Source organism: Vidua macroura, chromosome 10, assembly GCF_024509145.1.
Source record: "Vidua macroura isolate BioBank_ID:100142 chromosome 10, ASM2450914v1, whole genome shotgun sequence".
Lineage (NCBI taxonomy): Eukaryota > Metazoa > Chordata > Aves > Passeriformes > Viduidae > Vidua > Vidua macroura.
The window spans coordinates 4,300,137-4,317,276 of NC_071580.1; the positions used below are offsets into that span (position 1 = coordinate 4,300,137).

General features: G+C 47.0%; 2 protein-coding genes and 1 long non-coding RNA gene across 4 annotated transcripts in view; 1 reads left to right on the forward strand and 2 right to left on the reverse strand.

Moving 5' to 3' along the window:
- The first annotated feature begins 2,860 nt into the window (after window positions 1-2,860).
- On the forward strand, window positions 2,861-13,218 carry CLDN11 (claudin 11). Its single transcript, XM_053986877.1, has 3 exons — window positions 2,861-3,265; window positions 5,971-6,135; window positions 12,037-13,218. The coding sequence occupies exons 1-3, from the start codon at window positions 3,040-3,042 to the stop codon at window positions 12,267-12,269; spliced, it is 624 nt and encodes a 207-aa protein (XP_053842852.1). The 5' UTR covers window positions 2,861-3,039; the 3' UTR covers window positions 12,270-13,218.
- LOC128812456 (uncharacterized) lies at window positions 13,035-14,079 on the reverse strand. Its single transcript, XR_008438719.1, has 2 exons — window positions 13,638-14,079; window positions 13,035-13,345 (listed from the first exon to the last, which is right to left on the reverse strand). It is a non-coding gene; the product is annotated as an uncharacterized LOC128812456 (long non-coding RNA).
- A 1,777-nt stretch (window positions 14,080-15,856) lies between these two features.
- Window positions 15,857-17,140, reverse strand: part of SLC7A14 (solute carrier family 7 member 14) — a 29,237-nt gene continuing 27,953 nt past the window's right edge. For both annotated transcript variants that reach the window (XM_053986551.1, XM_053986552.1), the window contains exon 9: window positions 15,857-16,168. The gene's annotated coding sequence lies outside the window, so the exon portion shown is untranslated. The remainder of the gene's footprint in view (window positions 16,169-17,140) is intronic.

Here is a 17,140-nt window from a genome sequence, read left to right on the forward strand (position 1 = left end):
AGATTATCCAAAGTTAAAATCAGAAATGAGAATTTTACTCTGTTTGCTGAAAAAATAGTTACTGCTGATGGCGAGTGACTCTCAGGAGTTCTTAGTTTTTGTAAATTGTGTGATTATATTACCTTAACTTTTGCTGCAAATAATATTTTGGAGATTTTCTGGGGGATTTTATTCATACTGAGAAGATTTTCTTGATGCATAATAAAGCACATTGACACAGCTTTTGGTATATTTGCTTCCCCTCAAAACAGTGCAAAAGTACTTTGTCCTTGTATTAAGGAACTCCTCTCCCATATAGGAAATCCTGATGATGTTTCAGATAATTTCAAACCCTTAATGCTACCACAGGCTTGCCTGTATTTTACAGATAAAAGAGAGAAAGGAGCAGTATGAACCAGGATAAAGATGAAAATGACAATGATGAGCTCAGCCTTCGGTACAGAACAAAATTAAGAACTGACTGTACCACTTAAACTTGTTTATTTCTGCATCCCATCTTGCTTTTGTGTACTGCTGTGCTTCCAAACAGGGAAGAAACAATAAGGCTAAAAATGTAAAGAAAAAGTTCAAGGTGAGTCATTTGGATGAGAAAGCCCTGGGGTGTTGATAGCTTGGGTAGCTGTGACTAATTGCAACGCCTGTCTTTTGTCAGAGAGAACAATGCAGATCAAGGAAAAACGCTGGGAGTGAAGGGTGAAAAGATTGATTTTTAAGGAGCTCACACTGTTGCTGGAATAAATGCCTGTGTAACACTTGCTTTTAAAAAGGCAGCTTTTAAGGCTATTGCCCAAAGTGTATCAGCTTATTTGGCATATAGCTGTCAAGTCATTCTTGTTCCTTCTTTTAATGATCTTGTAAATCATTGTCCACTTGCCTTATACGAACTTATATTCACTTAACTGTTGGTGGTGTGATTTATAACACTGACAAAATGGTAAATGTCTCCTGTCTCTGTTGACATTAATGAAATAATTCACACTGTGCCCTGTGGGCACCAGCTCGAGTTCTGTTGAACAGTGCTGGTTACCAAAGTGTCAAATTTACTCCTTGCTCCTGCACACTCCTTGATAAATACATTTGTGAAGGAAAACATAGTTAAGAAGCTTTTGTGGTTAAGGAAACCAAAAATGTGGGAGACTGAATTACAGAAGGATGTATATGCCAATGAATACCTTGCAGCATTTTAGAAGTACTTACATTGTGCATTAGGATGTGCCTGCTCTATCACTGTGTAAAGTGATTCCAAACTTCAGCTTTGGGGTGAAATCTCTCATCTCCTTTTGAATTCAGGAGGTGACACATGGTCTGTCCAATTGCTCACTCCAAGAAGTGGAACAACACCACTTTCACCCAAGAGGTGACAGGTTTATCTCCCGAATAATAAATTAGAAGGAATATTTTTTAGGGGAAGATTAAATCCATCTAGAACTGACCCCTTGACAACATAAATTTGTGTTTGGTTATCAGCAACAGCACACTCCACCTGAGGTGTGTGCAGTAGAAGGATAGGCCATGCAGGAAGGTGGAATCACATCAGGAAATTTCATGGAAGGCCAGCTGGCAGCTTGGCTTCACAGAAATACCATAAACCAGGTGTAGAAAAAAACCCAAGAAGCAACCAACAATATAAAACAAATGTGAAAACAACTATTAAATTTATATTTATTAAAAAAGCTTCTCTTGAAAAAGAATTTTCGACTATACTGGTAGTGCTCCAGTGTTCAGATAAAGCTTTGACAGAAAACTGTGACCTCATGTCCTTGAATTTTGGATCTAAGGAGCAGGTGACAAATGATAGTTAGGATGCTCTTGTTCGTGTTTTTCTTCTTAGTTGTTAAAAGAACGGCAAAAAACAACCTTGGATGAGGAGCAGGATATATTTAATTCCTAGCACTTTAAACTCGGAGTGGCGTTTCCCGTATTTCTTTCTCACTGACAGCTCTAGGAGTGAATGAAATTCATTGTTGTGTCACTTTCTTGTCCCCGTTCCCTGCCCGTGCACCGCAGACAGCTCTCCACTAGTGGTCTCTCCAGGCATGCGGCATCCGCCTCGTTCAAACCTTCCCTTCCCAAAACCGCTGGAGGAGGGCACACGGCCATGACATACCCTCAGGGAAGTGCTGGCTGTGAGAACATACATATGTGCTGTGAAAATACAGAGCGAAGCTAGGAAAATGTCCTGCCTGCCTGTTTCTCCCGATGCAGAACGGGAACACGTGGAGTTTCTCCGCCTCTGGCGTTTTGAAGTGGGCTGCTCCTGTTTTATCAAATGTACTAAAATTCATATAGTAAATTTACTCGGACTAAAAGTCTGAGTTAAAAGCTGCTCATTTTAATTTGAGGATTCAAAAGAGGGACTGTGGTGCTGTTAAACACGTATTTAAGACTCAGTCAGTGTTAGTTAATGCTTCTGAAAGCCCAGGCACAGCAGAAAAAGCAGTGGTGGGTCTTTTATATTTTTACAATTACTGGAAACATCAGGAAAGACCCAAGACTGATTTTGTCCCTTTACAGCAGCTGTGCTGATGGCTTTGATGACGAGATCAATTCCACCTCTTGAGTAACTCTGTCCACCACATTCCTCCCCTTACCTTTCCATGAGGACATACCAGTGCGACTATTAAAGTTCAGCTGGCAAACGCTGCCTTAATTTTTCTCCCTCTATGCTAAATTTCGAATAGTCAGACTGCTTGCTTGCATTTGAATAAACCCCTCCGGCTTGTTTTTCAAGCACGGTTGGGCGCGACCGTGCATCTCCTCCTCTGCACACCCTCCTTCCCCCCGGACGCTCCGGATGCTCTGGCAGAAGTTGGGGCTCCCCCCTTGCTCCTCCCATGCGCTGTGGGGCTGGAGGCAGCTCTGACCCCTCCCAGGGAGGGAGCTGGGCAGAGGCAGCCGAGTGTTTGCAGCACAGCCTGATCAGGGACCTGCTCCTGCCCATCCCCATCCCTGCCGCTCCTGCAGCCGGGACCTCTCCGGGCGGCTCCGCTGACCCCCGTGGGCACTGTCCTGTCCAGCTGTCCCCACCAAAGGACGGAGATGGTGGCCACCTGCCTGCACCTGGCTGGATTTGTCTGCAGCTTTGTAGGGTGGATCGGGGTGGTTGTGGCCACGGCCACCAACGACTGGGTGGTGACTTGCGGCTACACCATTACCACCTGCAGGAAAATGGACGAGCTGGGATCCAAGGGGCTGTGGGCAGACTGTGTCATGGCAACAGGTCTCTATCACTGCAAGCCCCTCGTGGACATCCTCATACTGCCGGGTGAGTGTGTCCCATCCTCCCCTTCCCACCCCGAGTGAGGGCTGAAGCCTTGCCCAGAGCAGCGCAGGTGCTGCTGCTGCAGGAGGTGATGGTGAAGCTCCTTCAGCTTCATCAGCACAGGAGATGGTCCATTGAATGCACTAAAGAAGTTGAATGATAGCTCTTAACGTGATTCTCATTGATTTACACCTGGTTTTAATCACACCCAGGTCTCATGTTTTCTGTGGCTGCTAAAATCCAGTTAATGTTTAATCATCGCTCTTAGTAAAATCTCACTGCTCCTTTCACCTCTTGTCTCTGGATTGCACTGCAAGACGTACAGAGCACCCCGAGGTGTAATAGAGCATTTCAAGGGGATGGTGAACTATTACAAATGTTAAGGTTTGATTCCTTAAAGTGATTTGGAGCATAATGAATCTTTCAGCATCTATTATTAATGCTGCTATGGCTTTTAATCTTTCAGAAGATCATCATTAGTGTTGGTGGTCTTGTGCTTCCCACAGATTCTGAGGCAAGACAGGACTTTTACACAGCAAACTGATGTAACTACATTTAAGTTGACATTTTTTAATGGTATAGTAACTTTCATCTAGTTTACTGAAAGGCAAAAATTAAGCAAGGTGTTTAGTCAGCATTAATACATCTTTTGGACTAATAAAACCTGCCAAAGTCTTGTGAGGTCTGTTCCCTGTAAGTTTAGTTTGTGAGCTTGCCAATTTCAACCACTGTTCACTCTGTAGCACTTCATTCTGCTGTGTTTTAGACTGCAACTCCTCTTCCATGTCAAAGGTGCCCCTCTCAAAGCTGACAGGGCAGAAATGACCATTCCTTGTCATTTTCTTTCACGTTTCCTTATTTACTGGTTTACATTGTCATGAAGATAATTTTGCAAGAGGTTAAAAAGATAATTCCTGAATTTCTCTCTGTTACAGAGCTTGGTCTGTGGCACACAGCCCTTAGCAATGTTGAGTCTCTTATTCTCCCTTTCTCTGTGTGTGCTTACTTTTATTTTAGTAAGTTTTCCTGCTGCTGTTAAATCTGATTCAGCAGAGAAGACAGGAAGGTTTTGTCCCAAAGGAACATCAGAGAATGCAACTTAATAAATAAGTGAATGGGTCTTGCAGTAGCAGAGAGCAAAGCTTCCCTCAAGCAGAAGCAAATCACAAACCAAGATGTTTCTGCTTGTAGCCTGTTTGATACCCACAGCTTGGCATGAGAGGGAAATTTACCCTGGTGTGCCCAATAGCTGAAATATATTTAGAGCCTTTCTTTGTCTGAGTCAAGTCTTTAAAATGAATTGTTTTTATTCTCATTTACTTGGAATGGGTTGCACAGAATCCACACAGGGTAGAGCCATCTCCTTTGCTTAGGGTCTGCTTTTATGCCCTGAACTCCTAAGGTAACAATTTTTTTAAGTTTCCTCTTGAAAAAATCAAGCAAATATTCAATACACGCAGTGTCAGCATTTCCAGAAACAGTAAAATCCTCATTCCTGGTGTTGTACCTGTGTGTCAGCGGGGTGTGCTCAAGGCCCCTCTTTGCTGATATTGGTTGAAGCATCTTGAGATTCCATGCCTGCATCCGACAGCTTCTTTTTGTTAATAAGAGGGGACAGAGAGCCAGCACACTCACTGTGCTGAGACTGTCCTGAAAACTGGGGGAAGTCACTAGGCACTGGGGCAAATCTGACATTTGTCCTTTTCCTTTTGCATGCTAATAGTGACCTGCTATAATTTACTTATATGTAATTTTTATATAGTATCTATACATTACATATAAAATATCTATTATAAAATTTAGATATACATTTAATATATATTTTTAAATCATATTTTGTGATACATAGACCCTCCCAGAGTGGCAGAAATGTCATGCTCCTGCCCAGCACCCCCACAGCCCCTGGTCCCTGTTGTTTCCTGTTGCCTTGTGCACAGGGACAGGTAAGAGAGGAATGGGAGCTGATGAAGTGCCAGGGGATCCTGTGATGTCCATTGGGATCCAGAGGAATAATCTGGCCCTTGGTCACAGCAGCTCCAGCAGCTCTGCAAAGTCTTCTCCCTAAGGAAGGGCCATGCCACTACTCAGCTCAAGCCATGGATCTCCTCTGAGACCCCAGAGCCATGCTGAGCTCCTGGGGTGCAGTGCTGAGGTGTGGCTGTGGGTGATAAGTGTCCCTCCTCCTCCTCCTCCTCCTCCCAGGTCAACAGTGCTCATTGCCTCGGGGCAGCTGCAGTGTCACCAGTGGGTCTACAACTATTCAGCCCTCTGAATGATGGGAGAATCTTTGAGGCTTTAAATTACTGGTATTTAATTTCGAAGATTTAAAAGTCTTGTTCTTTGATCAAGCTCTCACTATGAAAAGATACAGGGAGACTCCTTCCTAGAGAAAATTTTTCCTACTTTCCCTTCCCGTATTTTCCAGCTCCATGATTTCTCAGTGTCTCTCTGGGAAGAGCTTGTGTTTTCCGGGCAGCGCTGTTTGTTTGTTGGGAAACCGTGAGCCTGCACATCCTGTATCCATGCACTCCCCACTGCACTGCAGCCTCTCTGCCCCGTGCCTGGTGAAGATTGAATGTTTACACAGGGATGAACCCATTTCCCCTACTCCGTGCGTGCCTCGGGCTCTAACCAAACAGGAGCTTTTCTCCAAAGTCTCCTTGTCTTGTGCCAAATAATAAAATCCTCCTCCCTTGCCTTGCCCACAGGGTACGTCCAAGCATGTCGAGCGCTGATGATCGCCGCCTCCGTGCTGGGCCTTCCTGCCATCTTCCTGCTGATAACGGTCCTGCCCTGCATCCGGATGGGCCACGAGCCCGGGGCAGCCAAGTACCGGCGCTCCCAGCTGGGAGGGATCCTCATCATCCTCCTGGGTAAGGCACCTGCCGCAGCTGGGGGGCTGCAGCCCGTCCCCCGCTCCCGGACGCTGCAGGCTGGCTGGCCGTGTTCTCCTGGAAGGGTTTGTGCAGGCTGGGCCGGCCCTGGAGCTCTCCAGCATTGCTGCAGTCAATTTATACTTTTGTCCACTTTTGGGTGGACAAAAGGCACGGACAGGAGTGGGAGGACGAGGACAGGAGGCAGGGATGAAGCAGGGTTAGAGGGAGGGCTGTGAATCCCTCTGTCTTTGCCTTGTGGAGTTCTCAGGCACGGCTTGTCTTGGAAGGCCATCGCACACGGGCAGTGCCTGCAGGCATGGATCATGCTGGTTCACTGTGGAAGTGGTTTTTGGGAAAGGATCTAAACTTCCAAGCTACTTATAGGGAAGGCAGAGCCTCCAAGTTTTCCCTGGACATGCAGGCCAAGTAAGCTGAGGCATGTGGGAAGGGAAGCCCTTAATGAGCGGGGCCGGTCCTGTGGCAGCCACAAGGGAAGGACATGGAGGTGGCACAGACATGGGCAGAGGGATGGCACTGGCACGGGAAGAGGACTGGCATGTCCTCTGTGCCTCTCAACCCCCTCTGGCCAGCCTCGCCCTTGGCCTCCAAGCTCCCCTGGGAATTTCTTCCCGTCCTCGGTGCTTGTGGAGGAGATTGTTTTGAGCAGCACAGACTGTGGAGCTCATTGTCCCCCATGCAACACCTGCATGTTCTTGAGGCCTCGTCATCTCAGCAACAGCCTGTGGGGCCTTGTTGTCACCCGTCTGTGGCAGAGGAGGAGGGGAGAGGCAAAGTGACCTCTTTGTGTGGCTCTGCTGCTCGCTGGCAGCCAGCACTGACATCATGCCCGTCTTCTTCTTCTTTTTGTTCAAGTGGGCACTGAACATAGCTGCACACTTGGAAGGGCTGTCCTCTGGATGCTCCTTCCATGCAAGTCCTGCCTCCTCCATCACCTTGTGGTTAGCACAAGTCCATACAGCCCAAATCTGAGGGATTGAGTCCAAGGGGCCTGAGGAGTTTAAGAGCACAGCTGGAAGTCCTAACGTCAGGTTTAAAGGGCCAGTCTAGGACATCCCAATCATGAACAGCTATGTTGGAATGTGATCTTCATCCCTGCCCTGGAACCTTGAGTCACGTATTTGGGCTTGGAGAAGTGAAAGAAAAGGTGGAGGTTTTCTCCCTGTGACTGAAATTTTAGTGGTGGAGGAGTCTGCTCTGCCCTGCCCAGGATGGGGAGGCCCAGCAGAGCTGCACTTTACCACAAAAGCCACAAGATTTTGGTTCCACTCAAGGGGAGCTATGCTGCAAGTCAGCCCTCCTTGCATGGCTGCAGGTGTGGAGGCAGGAGGACTGTCCCTGAAAATCCCAAAGGGCAAGAGGATGACAGGACCAGCTCACAGATGATAAATTGCAGTGACACTGTTGGGTACCACAGTATTAGAACAAGTGAAATCCTTTGTGCTGCAGTGTCCCACCAGGGTTTGGTGTCTGGTGTGCCACTATCCCACCCCAGTCATGCTGCAGTAGGACACCAGGGAGGAGAGCAGGTGTGAGGGGATGATGGAGAGCTGTGGTGCTGCACAAACCAGGTTCCCCTCTGCCCCAGAACACGGCTTTCCAACTAGGTAGATCCTGTGAGGAAAGGAAGCCTGAGAGATCACATCTGTCACATTTGTGTCATTGAGACATTGGCAGAAAAATGATCTTTGGGTCAGATTTGGACCACACCTTATTGATTTTCACCCCTGTGAGCTCTGAAGCACCTACAGGTGAATGATTTACTGGTGTTGCTGATGCCCTGAATGACCTGGGCTGGGATCAGCAGCCTGGTCACAACGTTTTAGTCACAGTTACAATAATGCTCTTTTTGTCAGATCAGAAATGAAGAATAAATAAGCTTCTTTTGCTCCTAGGTTGCTTTTTTGAAAAAAGGAAAGAGGAAACCAACCCACATTTATATTTACAAGGCCCATTTTTTTCCAGGCTCATCAGCAAGACAGTCCCTTTGGAAGAAGAATAATGTACAGAGTTTAGGACTTTGACATTATTTAAGCTGATTAATGGTCTGTTAGCTGCAAGATGAGGTGTCACCATTCCAGAGCATTTAACAAGCATGGATCAGGCTCTGAAAGATACAACACTCAGTTAAAATCCATTATATTCTAGAAGTAACATGCCCTGGACTGTTTTTATTCACCCTCCAGCCACTGAACTCTCACTCATGGTTTTCACAACCTCACAGGCTCCAGACTTTTCCTCTTAGGGGAGAGCAACATCCAGAGCTCTGGTTAAAAGAAAATGGCCCCCAAAACACTCCCTAATGCAGCAGAAATAGGGAGTGGGGTTGCAAACAGGGAAACTGGCCCCAAAGAAAACTTTACTTGCTGCTCAGGGAAGGGATGGCAGTTTGTCACTGAAATTTGGTATAAGGGAAAACAGGGATTGAAACACAGCACGGAGCCAAAAAGAAAAGAAAATATATATAAAAAGCTGAAAAGTTGCCAGGAAAACAATGGGCTCAGATATTCCATTGATTTTTCTGTCCACTGATAATCACAGGCTGCTGGAGTGCAACCTGTGTGCACGCCCTGCTATTCTGCTGCTGATGTGTTTATGGCTTTGTTTGATCCTATCTGGCCAAGAGAATTGATTTATGGCTGAAAACAACCGTCAGCAGAGGTTTGCTCTGAGCTGGTATGAAAACATTTTCACACTTTGGTGTTGATGGAAAAACCCTGGCCCAGCCCATGTTGTTGATACTAATTTGGAGGACCACTTACTGGTAACCAAGGGGGCATTTTCCCAATGGAGGAGAAGGACTCAGACACTGGAAAATAGATTAAATGTATGTTAGTGGGAGTTGCTACTACAAAATAAGCCATTGGGTACTAAATAAAGGATGTTAATGAGTTTTCCTGAAGACTGTGTGAGGTTTACTTGTAAAACCATAGTTATTAAGATAAAAAGATTGCCTTGAACGCAGAAAAAAAAAATATGGTATCTATTTTATTCAACTAAATGCTTTGAAAGAGAAGTCCATGTGACTTTGAGTCAGCAATTCGGAATAGTTAAATTTAGATGTGAAAGAAAAGTATTCTTTCTTCTGCAAAAAGCCTTTAACTTACTGTTAAGGAATTTGGCAGGGACTCATTGTCCCTTGAGTAAGAACAATCCTGTTCCCTCTCTCCCAGCTCCCCAAAGCACCTTCTGTGCTTCTTGTCTCTGTGCACGTCCTTCTGACTCCAACACATCTCTAATGTTGAGTATTAAGGGTTTCAGCTCAGCAGACTGAGCTAGTGCAAATCCACAGTTAAAAAAGACTTGGAAACACTGGGAGCTGGGATGTATCCCTGTGGATTCACAGCAATCTGATGGAGGAAAAACATTCATGCCATGCAGTGCTGAGAGGGTTTTTTAGGTAGAGGCAGTGGCTTTTACAAGATTGCCTACTCCAGCTGCAAAAAGCAGGCAGGATTTCCACACATGTGCCCCAAAACAGGCTTGTTTTCCCAACTAAATTGGTTGCTCTAATAGAAAATATTCCTTCTCTTTGCAGACCTTCTTTTATTTTTCTGCTAGACTATATTGGCTACAGCAGCTCTACTGTCTGAAGATTTCTTGTTCAGAGAGAGGCAAAGGATGTCCTGATATTAGCACAAGAGAAGGGATAACAACTTCTATGTACACTTCTTTTCCACGGAGGCAGCCATTTTAGAACTTGAAACTTGCCCTAAAACTCCTTTTCCAATCTCTTTGGAAAAGGTTTCTTGTCAAATCTCTTTGGTTTCTTGTCAAATCACCTTTTTTTTCTCAGCCTTTCCCTGTGGTAAAACCAGAATAAAATTCGAGCCCACAGAGAGACATTGCAATTGCTGACTGTCCTTTTCCCATCCCCTCGGAGGATTTACAGCCCAGCCTAATCTATGCAGGGCCATGAAGCCCAGTCCTGTTCCAGGGCATTCCTCTTGCTCAGCAGCAGGGTCACTGGTGACTGACGGCAGCTGGCGGCCTCCGAGGACAGAGAGGTCGAGTGAACCCATGCAAAGTCCTTGGCTTGTGTTTCACAACTTTCTGGCATTGTCAGCATTAAAATAAGGTGTTTTACATGTAGTGGTGCCACATGCACAAGAGAAGCCATTGTGTGAGCATCCCTGAGAGCTCTTCTCACCCCAGTGCAAGTGTTTTCTTCAGTCCTGTCTTGTGGGGGAGGGTCTGGAGAGATAAGGCTCTTATAGTCTATAGACAAATATATATATATATATTTACTGCTGACAGAGAAAGAAAAGATGATTGTGTTTTTTCGGACAACAAAGCAGTTTTGTTCGCAGAACCCATTAGAATGCTTTGTGGATTCCCAACTGATACATTTTTGTTTTAAAGTGTTGGAGGTTCACGAGCTGTTTGCAGGACCACTCCACACACAGGAGAAATGCTCTTCTCCCCTCCCTGCCTTCTCCAAAATTCCTTCCAAAGCTGTGGGGCCCTTCCTTTGAGGAGGCCCAGAATTATTTCTGGCTTTATGAGCATCCTTCAAATGTTCTTCTCTTTTCCATAAGAAAATATTTTCTCTCACAATAACTGCAGCTTTGGGGATGGGTTTTTTGCTGTACCGGCCAGGAGCTACGGTTTGTTCTCTGCTTTAACTAAACAATTTTATTTTTACTCTCACCCCTTTCTTTTTCCCTCTTGCAACCTTAACTTTCTGACACTGCCTCCACTACCTTTTAACACGGTCGGTGGAAATCTGTAACGCTGCCATGGTCCTGTTATTGTTTTGCTCTGATTCTCTGATAGCCACAAGGATGGAGTCCTGCACAGCTTGTCCCGGAGGCAAGTAAATATTGACAGATTAATTCTTCTCAGATGTACAGGCCATCAAGAAGTATTGTTTTAGGACCTGCTCCTGGGAGGTGATTAACACCATCAACTCCCGTTGCCCTCGGTGCATGTGGGGACTCTGTGGGGACTGTCTCCCTCACATGTCACCTCACAGCACCACTGCAGCTGCCTTCTTTTTGTGCAAAATCCCCCTATGGAATATCAAGTAAAATGTGAAGCCTGCAGTCATTTTTTGACCCACTGTAGTCCCTAGGTAGGATCCCGTTTTCTCTTCTGCAGACTCTTCAGGTCCCATTTTTATTCAATTCAGTAAATATCTGGAGAGCCTTGATGGGTTTATCTCCAACACTTGATAGGAATTTTCCACAGGGAAGTAGAATCTGTTTTCCAGAGCTGCAAGACATTTCCTTTTCCATGAAAAAACCCCAGCAATGCCTAACTGCTGCTTATTTTGTCCCTGCTCATTTTCTGCTTGTATTTCATAAACCCTACTCTGTGTTAGAGTGCTGGGAGATTTTGGTGAAGTTTATGTGACCACTCAGTAGAGCCTCTGCAGTGATGAGAAGGGACATGGGCTGAGGACACAGCATGTGAGTCCATGTAGAAATAGGGATTTAAACCACTTCACACTGGTCCACAGATTTTATTCTCTCACTGATCCGTATGGTTTTCATGCCCTCTTCATATCTAATCTATTCCTAATTCTGCAGTTCTCCAGAACATCAGTTTCAGGGATGACTCTCATTTTTCCCTCTTGAAGATATTTCAAGGGAACAAATCTGTTTCCCTTCTAATAAATATCTTATATTGTGTTAGGCAGCTGTTGTTTTTCCTCCTTCTTGGTGCCTGAGAGATGGCTGTTCTCTCTCCATCTCTCACTCCTGAGGCTCCCATGTTGCCTCCAGCTTGGAGATCTCCTGGACCCGGCACTGATGCCGCTTCTTCTGGGGTGGCACTGGAAGGGAGGAGGGATGGGTTTCCTCTCTGTCCGCAGATGCGTGTGACACTGCTGTCACTCCCTCCAGTTCAGATCCCTAACGCTGTCCCCCCCGTCCCCAGCCATGTGCGGCGTCGTGGCGACCATCTGGTTCCCGGTGTGCGCCCACCGCGAGACCACCATCATGAGCTTCGGCTACTCGCTCTACACGGGCTGGATCGGCTCTGCCCTCTGCCTCTTCGGCGGCTGCGTCATCGTGTGCTGCTCGGGAGACGCGCAGACCTTCGGCGAGAACCGCTTCTACTACGGCTCGGGATCCAGCTCGCCCACCCACGCCAAGAGCGCTCACGTGTAGACGCCCCGGGGGCGCCCCACGGCTGCCGTCCGATGCTTTGGCTGGTGGGTTCGTGCGCCCTGGGTTTGCTTCTGCTGACACGCGCGGCTGTCAGGCTCCCAGGGAGAGATTTAGAAAAGCAGCACAAATGTCTGGTAGTTTGAAGCATTATTCTCCCCATCTCTTCCCCCCCTTTCTCTAGAAAGACAGCTCCAGCCAGCCCTACCTCTTGGTCCTCACCGTTTTGTCCCGACCACCTGCCCCGTCTTCTTGCAGCCAGGATGGTCTGGGGTTGTGGTGTGGGGTTTAGGGATTTTAGTTTATCTTCTAGCTCCCCTGATTATAGGAGAGTTTAAAGCAATAAAACAAAAATGAGAGAGACACTTTCCCATTGTTAGGAGGACTCTGACAGCTTCTCCCCCATCCTCACTGTTTGATTTCTCCCACTGAAGGTCACGGGTCTGGCACGGCTGGGGAGAGAGGATAGGGAGAAAGGCTGTCCTCTCCCACCGGGCAAATGTTTCTCTTTTGGAACAAGAGGAGGGGATTTTTCTGCCTTTCTCTGTAAATACTTTTGTATGAGTCTGATCTTTTTAGTAACAGTGTTTCCCCTACCCCCACAGTCATCAGTATGAAGGAAACCGAACCCAAAGGACCTAATGACATGGTAGATAACAGTGCCTTTTTAAATAGTTATAAATGACTTTGGGGGCTCTAATCCCTGCCCTCTGGTTCAGTTTATTTTTTTTTCTTTTCTTTTGTACAGATCAGTTACTAAAAAATGTATTTTTACATTTTTTTTAAACTCCTTTCTTTCTTCCTCTAAGTTTGTGTTCTGTCTTGCCTCGTTAAAGCAGCACATCTTAACAAGCAGTATAATGTACCTGTTACAATACAATTCTGGTGAGTACTGATGATGCCTTTGTACTTTCAGTGAAATACTGTACAATAAATAACAGAGTACCTGCAACCCCTGGCTGCTTTTCTTTTCCTTCCTTCCTGTGTGTTTCCATAGCCAGTTTTTCCATGACAGGGATTCCCAATGATTTTGAAGATTTTCTTTTTTTTATAGCAGTTCAGGATGAAAAACTGCTCTGCTGCAGCATTAAATGAAGAATATTTTAAATATGAGTAATCTTCCTGCATGGGACTGTCCATTATCTTATCCTTTCAATGTTCCCAGTAGCAGCTTGTACCAGTTGTACCCACTAGTGGGTTTCTTTATATTGGGAAGAATTAGAAAGCCCCTGAAGTGGTGGAGATGACCCCAGGCACCATGAAGGTGAGACCTCATGTTGCTGAAAGTGCTCTCAACTGAAGTAGGAATCTGATCTGGGGTCATTGCTCTGATCAAAACTGTGTAAGATCAAGATCTAGCTCTGCCCTTACCAGAGGCTGTAGCAATTTAATTACACTGATACAAAATCCCATCTGTTCCCAGAGATGTTAACTCAGTTCAAACAACTTGTGTAAGTCAAGAGAAGGAAAAGAGGAATAGCTGCTGCTCAGACATAGGCAAGAGGAGAGCCCCAGTGGAGAGGCAGCAGGAGGAGGAGAAGTTTTTTGGGATGATGACTAATGGGAAAACAAGGCTGTGAGTCAAGCTCGTGCATTCCTGACTGTCCTTGGTCTGCTTCACCTGGAGAAACCAAACTGAGTGACACAGCCACAGGCAAGGGTGCTGCAGCTCCCACCTCCCCCCCTCCACGTGGGAAGCTGGAGCATTTAAAAGGAGCCAGAGAGAGGCTGGCTGCGCTCCACGAGGAGCCTCTGCCTGCCTGGCCCAGGGATGGGCAGCAGCCCGAGCATCTGCCTGTCACACCGAGCAGCCTTGAACGCGGCTCTGTTGTGCGAGCTGTGCAGCGCTGTGCAATGTCCCCAGGGCGGGCGGCGGGCGGTGGCAGGACACTTGTGCCCATGACATCACAGGCAGGGCACAGGCCGTTGTTGTACAGCCCGAGGACGCTGTCAGTGCTGCCATTGATGGGCGGGTGCCCCGGGCGGAGGGGGGCACAGACGTGCCAGCTTGTGCAGGCTGCCCGGGGATTGTGGATTGTGCCCGCGGGTTTACCCTCTTAACCCCGGGACCGACTGCAGCGTGCGACACCTCGGAGCACAAATCCGATGGAATGCTGCCGGCAAACAGCCCTGGAGCAAACTGGGAGGCAAAAGCACAGGAACACCTGTCGGATGTTCCGGGGGAGGGTTTTGGTGCTGCGGGAGGTGCATGACCTGATTGGGAACGAGCCCTGCCAGGCAGCGCTTAGGGGATTTTTTTTCTGCCCACCCCGTTAGGACGCAGCCGGCCCCTTCCAGTCTCATCCATTCCGCGATCCTCATGCACCTGGTGCTGGGGACCCTTGGCAGGGAGAGGTGCTGGGGCTCTGTGTGCTCTGCCCACAGCCACAGGTTACCAGCATCCGACCCCAAATCCAACTCTTAAAAGGCCCTGGGAGTGCTGCTCAGAGGAAGGAAGAAGTTTTATTTCAGGGAAGAGAATTAAAAACCAAACAAAGCAAAGCAACCCCGCAGCAGCTGCAGGGAAAATGCACATCTGCAACCGTGGGGTGTGAGGAGATGGGGCCAAGAATGTGAGTGCTGGCACCACAGAGGGGAAGGGATCTGAGGAAGCACAAAGAACATTAAATTCTTCTAGTTTTTAAAGGATCAAAGCTGAAACACCTGCTTTGTGCCTGCCCAAAACACTCTGTTTCCCTGTGGGGCTCTCTTGGTCTGGATTAGCCACAGCACTGTTGGCTCATGAAGGATTTTAGTGCTCATTTGCTGACCCAAAGCCTCAAAATAGGATCAAATATAATTCTCCTGAATCGAAAAACTGCTCCACACCGTTCCTAACACCAAGTGTGGAGTGGTGGCTGTGAGCCATGGTGGTCACCCCAGTGTGGAGGTCCCTGATGCCCAGCAGAGCTCTCCCCAACTCCACCAGGACCATCTGGAGCTCTTCATCCCATCCCCACGATGGGGAGAGCACCTGGCAGGCTCCCCACTCCCCAGTTAAGCAGGAAGGGCCCTTTGGGGCCACACTGGTGGCTCTGAGCACCCCAAAGGGGACAGGCAGCTGTGTCTGCCTCCCCACAGCCCCGCTGCCCACGCAGGGAGGGGACAGTGCTGTGACACCCCAGCTCCCCCAAGGAAAGGTGAGTGCCAGCAGCTGGGAAGACATCGATGCACCCCAGGCCTTTGCACTGCAATAGTCAACCTGTGGTCATTAGCTTTAGGTTTTTCCTTTTTTTTTTTTTTTTTTTTTATTGTGTAAACAGATAACCATTTTCTCTCACAACACTACAAGTAAACAACAAAGTCAGCCCGCTGAAATGGATCTTCTAAAATGGAATTTTTGAATCACTTAAAGCAAGATTTTGTTAATTTCTAGCTTCAATTTAGCACTGAAAAAAATATCAGAACTTCAGGTACTGATTGGCTTAACAAAATTTGCATGGGAATTTTTTTTATTATTACTTTTTGGTTTAGTCTTTCATTTAAAAGATTTACATTACTATGGATACTAATTCTGAGACACATTTATCTCTGGCTTTCTTTACAAATCCCTTAGTTTCTCTTCGATTTTTAAATGTAAAGGCACACAATAAAGCTTTATGCATTTATTAAAATATACAGATTTTGGTAAATTTAGATTTTTTTTTCTTAGTATCTTGATTATATATATGTATTATATGTATAGTTGTCAACAACACAGTCATTTGAAAATAAAAATCACTCCATAACATATCTGCATATTTTTTCTTTCTCATGACACACTACAAGACCCCATTGTAAAATGCACCAATGGGCTTCTGAAAACCACAAAAAAAAAAAAAATGGATAGAACAAACTGCTTTTAACAAATACACCAACTTCATATCAGAACTGCAGAGAATTATTACACCAGAAAGTACCACCTGCAAAAAAAAAAAAAAGCAAGATATACATCAGAAAGACTGAACAAAACGAAGTGAGGGTCATTTACAAGCTGGATTTACAACATCCCATGTTGTTGGGGTGTGATTTCGCTGCCATGTGGAGGATGCCGGAGTGCTGGGCATCGGACCAAGGGGTCGTGACCGTGTGGAGTGAATTTGTGGAGGGGCTGAGATCTTACAGAGTCGGCCTGGAAGGTCTGAGGTATTTATGCTCCATCTGTACCATGCATTTGGCCCCTCAGGGCATGTGCCCCGTGGAGGGCAGGCAGGCACAGAGGGGCTTTGTGCCTCTCACCAGAGGTGGGAGCAGGATGGTCCCGCTCTGCCATGTCCTCCCGATGGCCCAGGGATGTGAGAACCTCCCTCAGGGCACCCAGGGGAAAGGCTGGAGTTGTGGTTACAGCCAATCAAGCACTTGCACCTCTTCCCAGCCCCCTGGCCAGCAGTGCCCAGAGGTGATGGACACACCTGGACATTTTGCCTTCTCAGCCTTTGCTCGTGCCCACTGAAGAGCCCACTGCTGCTACAAGAGACAGCACGTGAGTTCCCAGAGGCTGAACCCGTACATCTCCCAGGAACCGCCACCCAGAACAGGGAGCAGGGATCCTGTAAACCAGCCCATGGCCACTGGCAAACCCTCAAGACCTTTGGCTTGGTCACCTTCTCCTTAAACACCTCTGTTGGGTGGGATGTGGTACAGCTCCCACCCCCAGCACGACGAGGGCTGACAGCAGCCCATCCGCATCTGACAATGCCATGGCATCAAATGCTGTTCCCTGGTGGTCCCAGGACAGGACACAGCCATCTTGCCCCAGCACTTGCCCAGGAAGGGGAAGGAGGACGGGTGACTGGGAATGGGGGCAGCCAAAAGGCTGCTCAGATCCAATGGAGAAGTTCCTACAGACACCAAAGAGCAAGGGGTCAAGCCCTTGTCAAATTATACGGCGTGAC

Bases quoted from the DNA above. Each gene is read 5' to 3' on its own strand.
- CLDN11 (XM_053986877.1), top strand. From the start codon at position 3,040: ATGGTGGCCACCTGCCTGCACCTGGCTGGATTTGTCTGCAGCTTTGTA. The intron at 3,266-5,970 runs GTGAGTGTGTCC...CCTTGCCCACAG, and splicing joins GGACATCCTCATACTGCCGG to GGTACGTCCAAGCATGTCGA. The intron at 6,136-12,036 runs GTAAGGCACCTG...CCCCGTCCCCAG, and splicing joins GATCCTCATCATCCTCCTGG to CCATGTGCGGCGTCGTGGCG.